This window comes from Myripristis murdjan, chromosome 1 (genome assembly GCF_902150065.1).
Source record: "Myripristis murdjan chromosome 1, fMyrMur1.1, whole genome shotgun sequence".
In the NCBI taxonomy this organism is placed as follows: Eukaryota; Metazoa; Chordata; class Actinopteri; order Holocentriformes; family Holocentridae; genus Myripristis; species Myripristis murdjan.
The window spans coordinates 11,314,827-11,331,299 of NC_043980.1; the positions used below are offsets into that span (position 1 = coordinate 11,314,827).

Consider the following 16,473-nt stretch of genomic DNA (forward strand, 5'->3'; position numbering starts at 1 on the left):
AAACAAGATTACTATGTATTAATGAAAAGACAATATATATATATATATATATATATATATATATATATATATATAAATAGAAAGAAAAAAAAATTAAATTACAAGGCAGACTTAACCAAAAGACATAGATCCCATTCATAGTAATTTAAGGATGGCACTAACACAGCCGGACTCAGGGATTCAGTCGACCCTGGGGTCAAGCTGCCCATGTTACTGTCTCAGAGCGACCAAAAAGCTGCTGCATCATCTACTGGGCAAAATACCCTTTTGAACAAGTCATTTAGTCTAGCACTGACACTTCAAATGACTTTAACTTCATTCTAAAACACTTCAAACCCATTACAAAAACAGCTATGGATGATGTCGCCAGCATGTCTGTGTCCATTTTGTTGTTTTGAGATGTATTTTTCACATTACTTCAATAGAAGAAAAAAAAATGTTTCAGCTATCTAAGGCATCAACAGTAAATGCCAGGTTTTAGTGTCACAATCACAGAGACCGGGCTTCTTTCTAGCCTTTCTGTTTTGCACCAACACTCAACAATAAACAGTTATGCAGGGAGAAATCCAGATATCAATTTCTCCACAGTCAGTTGCCTCAAAAGAGCAGAAAGCCAAGTAAAGCAGCCACAAGACAACAATGTGCATCGACTATAAGAGGCTCTCACTTTTCCTGCACTGTCAAAACTCTGGCTCTGTTGTTCTTGCTATCCTGTCACCTTCCCTCTGTCCACCGACACGTGCAACCAACAGCCAAATGCAGGCGGGATCTCTGGGAGTTGTCAGAAGGCATTCTGGGAAACAGGAAATCGCTAGCTGAAGTGGAAGTGCATGAGGGAGGTATACTAAAAAAGAAAGCAAACACCACTTCATCACAAAATAGATACAACCTGAAATGCACCGAACATCACAGTAATGATATATAATAATGTAATAATTTCAGCGGGTGGATTTATCTTGTTTTCCTGAAGCCAAGTGGACACTTTGCCCCTTGAGTACGATCAATTTTTTTCTTTAGGAAGATTGACCTTATTTTAAAATAATGACATTTGATCTAGGAAAACACCCCAAACAAGTGAAACTGCGCTGACAGCAAGTAAAAAATATTGCATCTGATCAGCAGATTTTCATGTCAGAAGTCTTTTTTTTTTCTCCAGGCTCACTATCAGACTTTATTAAGATGGGCGTTTTTTTTTTTTTTTTTTTTTGCAGTGTACTTTGCTTAATGCGTGTTCTGAAACTGCAGCCAGGGTAGTTGTGTTTATTTCTGTTATTAAGTTTAAGAGTGACTTAATGTGTCCTCTGAGTGATGTCTTCCTGAGGACACGGGGCTCCCTCTGTGCTACTAGGAGCTCACTCAAGAAGTGATTCAGCTGAGAAAAAACTGCAGAGCCGCCAGCCTCTGTGAGAAACACTAATGAAAAAAAATATAGCCTTCCTTTTTTATTTCAAGTTAGGGAAACATAGAAAATGACACTTCTACATGGACTCAATGCCTCCTGTGTGTGTATTTATAGTGTTTGTATGTGTGTGTGTGTTTGCATACTGCAGAATATGTGTGTGTGTGTGTGTGTGTGTGTGTGTGTGTGTGTGTGTCTTACCCACGGTGAGTTGACCGGTCAGTTGCCCCAGGTCATTCCTGGCATTTACTGTCACATTTCTGTCAGACTGGAGGATCAGCGGACTGTCCTGGAAGGAGGGGGCAGGGCGGACAGAGAGGGAGATATATATAGCCTTCGTTAAATGGCATAACATGCAGGATGAAATTTGATTTGACATGTGATTAGCCATATTTTACTTCCATCACATTTGGGGTGGAAAACCTGACTAAAACACAGACAAACAAACCTCGTCTTTGCAGGAAGAAAGAAGAAAGGAAATTCTTCATTTTTATTTTTTTTTCCAACTCATTTCTGCCACATGCCACCCACGCCCATTACTTTATTCACACTGTCTACCACTCAAAATGTCAAAATAAATAACTAACACTTACTGGCAATATTATCACCCTTTATCATACTATTTTTTTCATTTTTTTCCCATAACGCCGCCTAATATGTCTGCTGTTTACATTACAGATTGTTTATGTTAGCTGTGTCTGCTATCTCATAAGGTGACTTAAGCTGGTAAAAAAACATAGTTACAGCTACAGCGGTGTGTTGGCTGGAGCTGCTGCACACACACACACACACACACACACACACACACATACATCCGACACAGCTGACTGCGACCGGGAGGCAGGAGTTGTAAGACATGAATCAAATATGGCCGCCGTGTGGATAAAGTGAATCAGCTTCTTGGGTTTTGAAGCCACAGGCTACTCTGTTGTGTTTGGTTGACAAAATACACTCCGATTTGTTGTCATGTTACAGCTTTGTCCAGATTTTTCCTGTGTGTCACAAACACACACGCACACACACACACACACACACACACACACACACACACACACACACACACCAACATGCCAGCTACACTTTTTAATGTTTTTCTATCAACTTCAGAGACATAACTTTGCATACACTATCAAACTAGTTTTTCTTCTTGTGTGTGTGTGTATGCGTGTGTGTGTGTGTGTGTGTGTGTGTGTGTGTGTGAGTTCTACCAGATGCAAACTGTTGGTCTGCCATTCCGATCAAGTCCTGAAGTCAATCTAACGTCTCTCTCGGGCTCTTTCTGCTGAATCTTGCACTTTCCTCCCCTCTCTCTCTCCTTCTCTCTCTGACTTTTTGCTTAGCTCATTTTCTCCTCCTCCTCTCTTTTCCTTTAACTTCCCTCTCCCTCACCCTCTCTGTCAAATTGCTTATTTGTTTTGGCGGCGTGAAATGAATAGCTCGCAGGTGACCCAATTTCTCTGTTGATTTCCCTAAATTAATATCTTTCTGCGTTCCGCACTGAATTCCAAATGAGAATTGTGTTAAAATTGGAAAGTCGATGATCCGTTGGAACGGAAAGATCCTCTTTTTTTTCTCCCCCCTTCCTGCCTCTGCACTCTCCGTCTCCCTCTCTCGGCCCCTCTCTCTCCTTATTGCTGTTTATTATGGGTAGATATTCATTGTTTTGTGGTCTGTTTACGCAAGCGGGACCAAAACTCTAATATATTGCACCTGTCTGAGCTCCATTTTGAAGCGTCCAGGGACTCACCAGACAAGCCGAACATGAACACACACAAACACACCTTCACACGGGTGTAAGTGTGTACACACACACACACACACAGACACGAGCACAAGCACACGAATGCGGGAGACGAACACACACACTCAAACACACCCAATGGATGAGCATACACTTGCAAAAATACGCAAAAAAACGCACACATTCATATAGACACACACACACACACACACAAACACACAGTAAAGGCACATGCATGTTTACACAGATGCTCCAAACAAAAATGAGCATGACTGCATGAGGGTTATACAAACAAATACAGGTGTGCACATTCATACGTGCATCAATATGCATCCTAAAAATTACTTTCCCATACAGCTAAAACACATTCTTAGTTATGTTTAGAGGGAAACATACTTTGTCGCAGATTACGGTTGTTTTTGATGCATGTTTCTAGAAATTTTTATAGAATTTCAGAGTCACATTACTATGTTTAGGCACCAGAACCACTTGGGAAAGGTTAGTTTTAGGCATGAAAACTATTTGGGTGATGAGAACTTAATTTTTAGGAGACAGGGTTCCACACATACTCTAGGTACTCACACCCACACTCAGCCTGTAAATGTGGTTCAGGTGCACACACACCAACACACATACACACATGCACACACACTCATACAGAGCCAGGTAACAACTTTGCCAAATAACAACTGAGCCCTCCGCGCAGCACACCGTTGCATCGCCTCTCTCATCTGCTTCTTAATGCATGTACGCTGGATTAATTATTTTCAACGGGGCGTGTGATAGGCTTCACTATATTATCTTTCCACTCTGTTTAAAGCAATGGGCGCTTTGTAAAGCATGACAGATGTAATGTATTCTGAATCCTTCCAACTCAACGGGCAATGTGCATGAACAGGCCTGATCCCATTCATTTAGTTCAGGACTCTGTCATTTAGACGCACGGCCATAGATGGATAGTCTCCTTTGATTAAATACTCATATGCAAATCCATGGAAATAAGGACGGCAAACAAGTGATGCATATTCAGGCGGGGGCTCATGTCTATTTATACAACAGCTGGTTACATCGAGCAGTCTGATTGGTGGTAAAGGTGCTTATGCACAGGTAAAGCATTATTAATCCGGCTGATGAAAAAGCGCTGATCTTAATTAATAAGTGCTAACGCGGAAGCTGATTCACATGCCTCCTGTGCTCTTATTTACTCTTATGAATGTCACCTATTTCTTACACCTTATAAAAAGCCATTAAAAGATGTTTTGTTTGCTTGTTTGTTTTCTTGAAACCTGTGCAAAAAATCTGCCAGTAGAGAGAGAGAGAGATGATTTCATTGATTTTACAGTGCAAATTATATTGTTAACAATAATTTTCTTGGATCAAGAGGCACTGCCTTACTCGCCAGCCTTACTGTGGTGTATTTCCAGATATTGATGTTTGTTCTCTGGAGAGATCTCAAAGAGGTTAAAGTGCATCAAAGTATATTGAATTAACTCATCCCACTGAGAGTCTTTTTTTTGTTTGTTTGCTCAAGATTTTAGCACTAAAAGCTTTGATAGTTTTGTTGTTGTTGTTGTTGTTGTTGTTGTTTTGCAGTATACCATGTGGTCATCAAGAGCTAAATTCAGGTCAGTGAGTCACAGCTGAGACAAAAGGCTATTACGCGGGTTTCCAAACCTTCTCATGTAAACCCCAGATGGATGCACAATAGGCCAGGTCATTTAAGAGGATTTTGTCCCTAGAAATCCCCCCTGAGAAGACTTTTGTTGGAAAGAGCGTAAGTAACATAAGTTATTACAGCCAAACTATGGTCAAAATAGGATAGGAATTCTATGAATTACAATCAAAATGGATATCCGTCTTTCTTTCCTAAAATGTCATAAAAACTCTTCAGACCTGAGCAGAAGATTTTCATTCAATCAACTCTTCAAATTGAGAAAGAACTACATATTCCTGCCGTGAATGCATATTGTGTCTGCCTCTTTTGCTGTCACGCGTGTGCACCGCACCTCGCTGAAATCTTTTCCGGCAGTGCACATACAGTTGATAACCCTTCGGTAAAAGTCATTACACCCGACAGCACATTCTTCACAATGATTATGGGAACCACAGTGGCGCGGAGAGCTTGCTCTGAATCCTTCCAACTCAACAGACAGTGTGCACAAACAGGCCGGATCCCATTTGATTAGCTGAGGACTCACTCAGGCATTTAGAACAGCGTGGCCACAGACAGCAGCACCATGTAATTAAGCACTCATATGCAAATCTATGGAAATTAAGAGTTGTAAATAATTGCTCTGAAGTCATCATGTGACTGCTTATTTATAAAACAGACACGGGCGTGCAGGTCTTATGCTTAAATATAGTGCACAGTGATATGAGCGCATAGCAGCAGATCAACTAATGCATGAACAAAAAAATAGCATTTGTTCACACACACACAATGAAAGCTGCAACAAGTGTGACATTAGCTGTCATATGTCCAGACCTATATAAGGAGGTTGATGGCAGTTGAGCAGTTTTCAGGTCACACTGGTGCCTTAAGCTGGCCCCACATTACAGGCACTTCCCATTTGACCTGAGCCGATTATCTGCCCAAATGATCTTGTAGTGTGAGGGGTTTTCAGACGTAATCTTAGGGTGCTTTCAGACCTGTGGCCCGTTTGCTTTGTTCCAATTCAGGGGCTAAATCGATACAGTTGTTTCGTTTTTCGTTTGGGGCGTTTGTGTTCACAGGGCAACCGTCTGTAGCGGTTCAAAACTGTAAACAAATGCCATGTGCGAAAAAACTGTTCTCTCATTGGTCAGAAATTACCCCGAAAGAAGTTTCCTCTTCCGTTCTTACCCCGGAAAAAACAAAAATCATGGAGCATCTTCAGCGTGTGGCTAGTTTGTTTCTCTGTGTTTCTGTGGTTAATGTACCCAGTGGCGGTTCTGCCCATGTTGCCGCCCTAGGCGAAATTACTGCCTTGCGCCCTTTCCTGTTACTACTCCTACCTACTTTTTATATGGACAAAATCTTGTTTGAATAAAAAGCCACTGGCCACGGCACCGGTCGGCATCAGGCGGGCCGGTACCGCGCCCACCTGGTCAGGTCTGCCAGATCTGACAGGTGAGCGGCGCTGATGATTTTTTTTTCTTTTTTTTTTTTTTTTTGCTCTTGTGCCGCGCCCCACATGACATGAAAAAATGCCCGCTTCGCCCATGCCTAAAACCGCTACTGAATGTACCGGTGTTCTGTAACGGAGGAAAACATCCCGTTCTACCGGGAATCACTGTACTTGTACTTTTGCAGAGTTTTGTGCTAGTTCGTTTTGGCTAGTATTGCTGCTAACTTATATTAGCCCAGTGAAAGGCGTTTTTGCTAGCCTAAAAGGGAGCAGCTATCTTTTCTGCAGTTTGCCTGCTTGTATAGATAAATGCAGCAGTATATGTTTGTTTACTATAACTGCAATGTCCGATGTTTAAAATGTATGAGTGACATAAAAGTGACTGTATTAAAAACATTTATCTATGGCACTCTATTAAGAGGTTGTCACTAAGTTAAAAAAAAAAAAAAAAGTCATATTTCATTATTGCAAACTGATTTATTTCATTGTCAGAGATTAAAAATGTGATTTTATTTCATTTTATTTCATAATTTTGTAAGTCTATGGCAAACATGGTAATACCTTCCATTTTATTATCTTTTGTAGCTCTTACAGTGTGTTCAAGTGTGTAAGGAATTCATGAAGGTACAGTATCTGTTTCATCAAAATAAAACACTGTGAACCATCAGTTGAAGAGTATCATTCAAACGGAATGCTACAGTAGCTGCAAACATTTGGTGTGTGACTTAGATCGACACTATATATCAATATCTGAAAATATTACACTTTATGAAGTCACGTAACTTGAAGTCCCTGCAATCACCACTCTGGATTTGTTTAGTATAAATATTAAGTGTGTGGTCCTGCATCTTGTCTGAATCATCTGAGCTGTGCATTCTTACAATTAAAATGTTAAACATCTGGTAAATCTGTTGTTTTATCTGTGGTCTTCCATGTTTTTAAAAAATTGGTTAAGATTATATGATCCTCTAGCGTGCACCAGCCTTTGACTGGTGATTAGAAAGACAAGATGTGCGATCATTGAGCATCAGTCTGCCTATAACACAAAGTGCAGGGGAGAGATGAATACAGGCAGCAGAGTGAAACACTACCAGTGTGTAAGTGAGGTTGCCTTCACCTTGAGAATGATAAAACCAGAGGTTTTGCCTTTATGCTTTTCATTAAACTCTATCCTTTGTTTGTATCTCTCAAATCAGTTCAATTCAATATCTCTCTCTCCCTTCATATTAGGTCCTTTTGAGAGCATTGTTCAACTCATCACTCAGGACTTGTGTGACAACAAAAGGTTTCTGCGAAAAGTCACATAAGTCATTATTTTTTAAAAGCTTTATGCTTCAATGACTGTCAGTCTTTTGTATGTTTGATGATGATAATACCTTTGGAATGTTTTTTATGCACTCCAGCAAGATAATACTTTCATTTACTTTCAAAGTTAGTTTTCAGTCAGCCTTGACAATGCATACATTGCTTAATGTTTCATGGTGTTCCAGGATAAAAATCCAGTGCACACACACACACGCACGCACGCACGCACGCACGCACGCACGCACGCACGCACGCACACACACACACACACACACACACACACACACACACACACAATTCTTATGCAGTCAGATTTTTAAAATATTTATCTTACTTTTCTATGTGACAGTAATATTTTTTTTTCATCAAATGAAACAACTGTACCGATAGTCCTAGAGAGTGTAGGCAAGGCACACAATCAGCATGTGGTGGATGCTTCATTGCAGGTAAGTCAAGGTCAGTGAGAGTCTTGCACCACTGTGTTTTCAGTTCACATTCACTAGGTTATGTACAGATCTGTTGGATTTAATTTGGGTAGTTGGTGCATTTGCAAATATACATGTACAATATGTGCACAGTACAATACAGTACATTACATTAGCTAAAACTTAAATGATCCCTGTGTGGATTTTGAGCCGGATTTTGAACAACCAGTGATAAAGTAGTAAGATACATTAAATAAAGACAGAAAGAAAGAAAGAAAAAAGAAAGAAAGAAATCGAGAAAGAAAAAGGCCATAAATAAGAATAGAGCAGGGGTTGTGGGAGATTATACGAGCAAATTCATCTAATATTGCTTGAATTTGTGCAGAATTAAGCCTATCACCCAGCAACACAACTCCCTGCAGTTGACCTTTAGTCTGGCATTTTAAGTCAACTGCACTTCACAGTTTTGTGAATTGTACACCTGAGTTTTGTTTTTTTTTTTTTTACTTTGTAAGTGAAGACTGGGGGGCGTTCCCGAGTAACCTGCTGGATTTAATTTCCTGCCACAAGAGGGAGACAAATCATACGGAAATGGAAACATCCGCACTTTGATGATTAGCAGCGATAGTGGCGGCAAAGCTTACTGGGACAGAGGGAGCATGTAAGATTTGTGTATCATCCTGACACTACATTGGTGGTTTGTTGAACACGAGCATCATTTATCACTTTTTATAATTTGCTTTTCAGATCAACATTCTCTTCTCTCTGTGTATCTCTCTCTCCCCCTCTCTGTATTGTTCACCTGGCTTATGTTCAGTCTCGCTAACAAATCTCCCCCTCCAGCGTGTGAGTGTGCGCACTCGTAGTATAGACACACACACACATCATGCTCTTTCTCCCGTGCACCCGCATGACAACATACACGGTGACGCCATTAATTCAGTTAATAGTTTAATTTCACTTTGATTATCAATACAGGCACAGGGCTGACAGCCTGGGGTAGCCAATGTAATTAGTCAGGTAATAATAAGCTGTGGACTGGTGGCTCATCATCACAGCCTCCAGCCACCAGTACAGATGGGTCCTAATAACAGCTTTCAGCTCACCTGTCTCACTGGCTGTCGAACTGTCTGTCTGTCTGTCTGACTATCTATCTAAGCAGCTTTGGACTTGAGGTTCATCCAGAGATATGATTGGCTATTTTCTGTCTAATAACAGCTTTCAGCTCCTCTGTCTGTCCCTGATTGTCTGTCTGACTGTCTGACTGCCTACCTATCTACAGTACCCATCTAAACAGCAATGCACTCTCATCTCACACAAGATACATTTGGTTAATTTCTTTTTGCCATCAACCTAATAGCAGCTTTCACCTCACCTGGCTATCTCTCTGATTGTCGGCCTCGCTGGCAGACTCTCTGACTGTCTTTCTATCTAAAAAGCTATAGACTCTTTCTTCACGAAACCCATTTTTAGCCATCGGTCTACTGAAAACCTTTCGGCTCTCCTGTCTATCTCCGAGCGTCCATCTTCCTATCTTCCAGTCTATCTGATGATCTAGAAAGCCACGGACTTGTTTAAAGGAGATGCCATTGGCACCTTTTAACCATCAATTAACAACTTTAATCACTCCTGTCTGTCTGAAAACTGCAGTGTGGATATTTTCCCTATTGCGCTGCCTCAGGCCAACAGGAATGAATGTATGGATGAATACATTACTTGTGGCCCTTCCCACAAGTGATGACGTGATGCATTATTTTCAATGCAGTCTACACCATATATAGCTGATGCTGCAAGTGCATTTCCTTCTCACATAAGTATTTCAAAGTCTTCCCGAAACAAATTACCATAATGTCCATCGGTCTCATTAAACAAAACCTCTCTCACTGTGGTGGACAACAGAAAACAAACTCATTTTCAGTTTCAGGAAAGCATAAGTTCAGTATTTTTAAATCCAGGTTGAAGTGAAATTTAGATTTACCTCCATACATAGCTTAGCCTCTGCAACGGGCTTACTGACAAAACCTGCCACTTTGCTGCAGCTTCTTGCAAGCCTTCAACACGGTCCAATAGGATCATTATTGTCAGTCTCAAAAAAACAAGACAAATGCCCTTTTTGAAAGTGGGAAAGTGGAAAGTTGCTGCAAATGGTGCATTCTAACAGGTTTGAAAAATACCGAACCCATGTTGGCACACGTGTTATTGTGTGAAACCGAGTTCCCAGAGATAGAAAAACATGTCTCGTTGATTGAGTACCAACAGTTTCCAAATGTGAGGGTGATATTCCAGGCCTATGTTATCCTAAAACTTACATATGCACCTTTATGCTGCTGTGTGTGTATTGGTCAGTCACTCTGAAAGTCTGGATTACGGTGTGCCCGATTGTCTTGACCAATCTGTCTCTCTGTGTTTGCCTGGCTTTGAAGAGTCACACTGTTCAAGGATGATTAGGTGGTACTAAAGAAAGCAAGAGAGAGATGGGGTGAAAAACAATAGCAGGGCCAAAGCTGAAGACAGAGTCAGAACAAATGGTAGAGACAAGTGGCGAGCCAATCAGTAAGAAGGGGAGCTGAGACAGAAAAAGAGTTGTTTAAATTTATCGGTGAAGACAAGTGCACAGTATATAGCCTGAGCTGAAAGAGAATACTAATCAAACAGTGTGTGATAAAGTGCCCGCAGTGTCCCCTCGTTCCTCTTTCCACTTTAATTCAGCTAATTAGCAAGGGCTATTAAATAAGTGATGGGCTTGTTGGTGTGCTGCACTAATTTGTTGTTTTCAGTCCCCAAGGCCATATAACAACACAAAATAAGGAACTGTTACTCATGTGCTAACTCTCTGGGGTACCTGGATTTAATATGTTCAAGGGTCTTCATGTGCATTCAGGGGCCTTGTCATCCGTTTAGCATGCTGTCAGGGTCCTCTTGAAACCTTGTGTCTCCAATTTTGAGATCCAATTAAGCCATTTATATTGCAAAGTGACAGATGGCACTGCCCCAAGCCCCCTCCCACCAACCTATCTCCCATGTAGAAAATAGTTCATAACCCTGAGACCAAGCCGGTCAACAGGAGTATGGTCATTTGTACAGCACTTTTAACAAAGCAATAATTATCTCAAGGTAATGTATAGAGGGGAACTGCAGGGAAGTGAACAAAAAAGAAAGGAATGGCTGATATTGTGGGAGCTAAAGTAAGGTGTAGGCTGTGCTAAATAAATAAATCTGCAGTGTGGGCTCACTTACTGACACAATGTCTGATACCTTGCATTATCTGGAGAGAGGGGGCATTATAAAAAGAGTCCCATTTCATTTGATGACAAGGAGTCCTGCATCCTGTGAGTGGAGACTCCAGTAAATTAAAAAAAAAAAAAAAAAAAAAACACTGAGGTGAAGGCAATGCAGTGCCTTTTAAGTTAGAAATTAATCATCGATACGTGTATCTACAGGGAGCCAGCGAGGAGAGACTTCAATCATGGTAATAGGTGCCTGTTTTATGATTTGCATGAATAGTTGAGGAAGGGTTTGCTGCTAATTTTTGAATAAGTTGGACATTTGTGACGTTAAGACAGCTGGAGATGGATGGATTGAATCTGGGGGAAACAAAATTGAGGTAATGCCTTTTTAGTACATTTTTTTTCACTTATTAGTGCTTTAGGCATCACTCAAGAGCCTGTCTACCAAGTCTCGTTGTCCTTGCACACCGACAATAAAGGTATTCTAATCTATCAGAGTCTGTTCTATGGAAAATGGCAGCAACATTTTCTGAATGTTGCAGGAGTTTCAATAATCATCAATGTCAAGGGCTAAAGTCGAGAAAATTTGTACAGAATCTACAAATTCAAGAGGTTTTTATTTGTTCTGAGGTCTGAAAACAAATCGAGTTAGTTCAAAAACAAACAATCCAACAGAGACTGGAAACATTCCTTAAAAGTCGACTTTTTGGGGGGTAGAAAATCGGAGCTGCGAGAAGATGTGCTTTGTGTATTTGAGATTTTGTGTGCGCCATGTGTGTTCCTGCATATGAATATGGGTCTGCTAATGCATGTGATTTCTTTGTGCATATGCAAGGAGACCTTCACTGTGGCATTGCATGTGTGTGTGTGTGTGTGTGCATGTGTGCGTGCACGCTCATACTTAATATATTTGCAACTAAGCCTCTATTTTACCACAACAAGCACCAGGTGTGTGCTATTTGCAATTCTCCAGACACCAACCCAAAACAATCTAAACCATTAATCCAGTTCTGCTGCTAGATGAAAAATAATTCTCTGTCTTTTCACGCCTTCCAGGCTATCTCATCATATTTCATCTAAACACGCCAAGCCTCTCTGCTCGCATTGTCGAGTCCTGCGGAAACCTTCTATGTCGTTTTCTTTTTTTTTTTTGTCTCTGTAGTTGAAAACTGACAAAATCTCCCCCACACAGAAAGCATCTAATGACCTTGCGAACAATACAAACCAATGCAAATTAATTGTAACATGATTACAATGAACTGTAATCGTTGCATTTTCTCAGTTCCTGAAAAGTTGACTGTTGGGAGATATGAGGTTCCTGTGAGACAGTGACAAATCTTCTAGGGTGGCATAGTGGTGTTGTTTGGGTTACAGGCACCACTGTGCCACCAAGTCCCATCGCTCTTTCTGCTAGCTTGATACCCCAAAAATGGATTGTTCTCTACTAGCAGGGAAGAAGGGGGGAAAGGAGGGAGGGGAACAGAAACACAGAGGAGGTGGGAAGGTGGGGTGGGGGGTGAAAAAACAGACAGAGCAAGAGGGGGAGTGAAAGGGAAGAGAAAAGTGGGAGGGACAGAAAGAGACAGAAAGATCGAGGGTGAGAAAAAGAGAGGTAAGCAGGGACCTCCCGGCTTCAAGCTCGCAAAGCGATAAATCTTAAAAGGAGGAGAGCGGGAAAGAGGAGGGAATGGAATGAAAAAAAAAAAAACGCGAGTGGTTGGGAGGGCGAGATAGAGATGTGAGGCAGAGGAGGGTAAACCGTAAAACATTTGTTTTAGAGATAGACACACCAAAGAGATCTATAAACAGAAGATACAGCACTACTTTCACTTCCCCCGTGATAATGTATAGCATAACAAAGTCACAAAGGAGCTAAGTAAGGGAAAACAGAGAAAAATATTAAAGGAAAGTTACACACACACACACACACACATATATATATATATATATAAATGATAGAAAGACAGAAAGATAGATAGATACATAGATAGATATACACACGCATATGTATATATGCATATATGTATATTAGTTATGTAATTGATTGATCTGTCATGCAACCTGGCAAATTTTGGCTGGCAAAAGCCATTTTAACCCATTTTGAAAAATATAGGCTATCAAAGTTTCTATCCCTGTATGTTATATTTTCAGGGGATTTGAAATAATATCCCAGAGGTAAAGGTTTAGAAAAGATACTTTCCACCTGAGAGCTTAGATAAAAATACCTGAAGGATTTTGAAGTAACATTTCAGACAAGAGTTTTGGAAAATGCTTTCATTTGAGGATGTTTTACACACAACCTGAAGATATGCTCTTATCCCTGTGCTGTGAACAGTTTTTTTTTTTTTTTTTTTTTTTTTTTTATTAGAAAAGTTGTTGAAAGGCACAGTTAGATCAAATAAAAGATTGTGAAAAATCGAATCAAGAACTGTGAAGGAAAGCAGACAAAGCATGAGAATGCGCACAAACACACACTTGAACAAAGACGCACAGACAAAAACACATCAGGCACCCATGTGAATGTAAACACATTAACACACATACAGTCATCTACACACATCTGTGTCACCCTTATTGATGAAACTCATTCCCAAAGACTAACCTTAAACATAACTATATTAAAGGAATATTCCAGTGTTTTGGGCAAAATACCCTTTTTCCGACTTCCCCAGACTGAGACAAGATGTTCGATACCATTTTCACCTCTGTACGTCCAGTGGTTCAGTTCCTATGGGTAGCATTTCATGTTAGCTTAGCATAAAGACTTGAAGTCTATGGGAGTCATTAGCTCTGCTCCGTCAGAGTGAAAAAATAAACCTCACAGCAACTCCGAAACTGTCTTATTTAAACAATGTATCACATGTATTTGAAATACATGAAATGATATACATTGGAAGCAAACCACTGGATGTACAGAATTGAAAATGATACTTAACATCTTGTTTAAGTCTGGGTAAGCTGAAAAAAGGGGCATTTGCCCAAAATATTGGCATATTCCTTTAGTAAGTAAATAAGTAAGTAAGTAAAATTTATTTATATAGCGCTTTTCCCAGAGAGAACTCACAAAGTGTTTTACAATTTATAAATACAAATGCACAAAGATAATAAAAACAATATACAAATGCGATACAAAGGAAATATAAAATACAATAAACGGCAATAAGGACAGTATAAAAAGGTGATGCTAAGAAAAATAAAAATGCAGTAAAAAACTATAAAACAATGTACAAAGGCGATACAAGGAAATACAAATACAACAGTGGCATAATCCTTAATATAGTTATGTTTAAGTTTAGTCCTCAGGAGTGAGTTTCATCAGTGAGGGTCCTTGCAAGTTTGGAGAAACAGATGTGTGTACACTAGAGGGACACTCCACCCTATTTTTGACTTGTAAAGTTTTATCATTTATCTGTTTGTTCTCGACCTACTTCGCTTCTTCAGTATTTCACTTGGAGATTTTCCTGCTTTTCCCACAATGCACACAACCACCAAAACTGTTACAACCACCACACAAAGATCACACTGAAGCACGTACGGAGAGGAAGTAAAATCAACAAAGGTAAAAATGCCTATCACTACATCTCGGCAATATTTGTTTCTATAAATACAAAATTTCCCTCAAGTCCTGTGTCCTGCTGCATGGCAAAGCAGAAAGGAATAGAGCAGATAAGACGAGAAGACGCAGGAGGAGAGCAGAGCACAGCAGATAAAAGCTGAAATGCTCCATTTGCCATTTAACATTCCCCTGTGGTACAAATACTTGGTGGAAGAGGAATAAGTCAACTCTGGAGAAGTTTGTGTGTGTGAGAGAGAGATACAGTGTGTGTATAACTGCATGGGTGCAAGCATAGGAGGCTGCCAACCTAAATTTACTGTGCTGCTGTGAAAATATGCATGCATGTGTTTATCTGTGGCTGCACAAATGTAGGGATGCTTGATTTTGTTCACCTGCTCGTGTCAATACATGTGTGGGTATATGTGTATGTGTGTGTGTGTGTGTGTGTGTGTGTGTGTGTTGTGTGTGTGTGTGTGTGTTTGTAGGCTTGCCCATGCAGGCATGTCTAGCTGCTAATAGATTATTGATCAGGGTCAGTTTCCAAGACCTGTAGCACTGTCTCGTTCGTTCACACACACACACACACACACACACACACACACACACACACACACGGCTGTCAGCCTCTACATTAATTAAACAAGACAACGTCTCCCAAGGTTGTTTACATTCTTTCTTTCTTTCTTTCTTTCTTTCTCAATTCTGCCTTTTCCACGCTGGCATTATACTGCTTTTGGCCAGTGGTTTTGGCATTGGAGCTGCACAGTCAGGTATTTTGTTTTTCAAATTCATTTAATATGAGATACTGTACCCTATATCTGTTTTACCGCTATGGTATCTCCTCTTTCTTCCTCTGGTTTGCTGGCTGTTTTCAACACATCCAATTCCCCAGGGGATCAGAACAGATCCTTTCTTACTTGTAGTGAATCTGTGTGTATATATGGCTGTGTGCGTTTATGTGTGTCTGTTTAAAGCCTATTTTTCTGTAATGGCTGTCGAAACTTGTCTGGTTGACCCTGTCACCCCTGGAAATTTAGGACAATCCATTCCATCAGAGAGAAGCAGATCGGACAGCTATCACAGCTTGCAGAAATAAGATGTTTGTTGTGGAGCTACCCTATAGGTTGCAGGTTTCAGTCCTAATTTATATCATCGAGTTATCCTAGCTTGCGGAAATATGACACAAGACTGTACTGGATTATGCATTGCCTCAAAGTTATGGGTTTCAGTCCTGATTTAAATCATAGAGACAGTGTCGACAGTAGTAAAAAGCCACGAGAGCTGACTGGTTTAGCCTATAGGTTTCCAGGCACATGTTGCAAAGAGATAACAGTTAGAAGATATGAGGGGAAAAAATCAATGCAATAGAGTAAAATAGTTTCTACTAATGACAGGATCTGAAATGCACACCTGTCAAGCTCCGTGAGACTACCTGTCAAAGACCAGTAAAATCTGTCTGTGGCAGATAAATAAATATTAGCAACCATGTTGACGTGGCTAAGTTCTGCAAGTTTTTTTTTTTAACCATGTTGACACAGTGTCGAAATCACACGAGTTGTTGCAGTTGTTGTTGAAGTTGGGCCATCTCGCTTCCGAATGGTCTCTGTCTTTGGACTTTGTCTATTATCAGACTTTGATTGGTTACAGTGAAACAATTAAATCAAAGCAAAACAATGCCCTTATAACTGACAGTCTCCTGATTGGCTGCCTGGT

General features: G+C 40.3%; 1 protein-coding gene across 1 annotated transcript in view; it reads right to left on the reverse strand.

Moving 5' to 3' along the window:
- sgcz (sarcoglycan zeta) overlaps positions 1–16,473 on the reverse strand; it is a 456,953-nt gene that overhangs the window by 104,083 nt on the left and 336,397 nt on the right. The window contains exon 4 of the mRNA XM_030057208.1: positions 1,601–1,688. Coding sequence (XP_029913068.1) covers positions 1,601–1,688 — 88 coding nt within the window. The remainder of the gene's footprint in view (positions 1–1,600; positions 1,689–16,473) is intronic.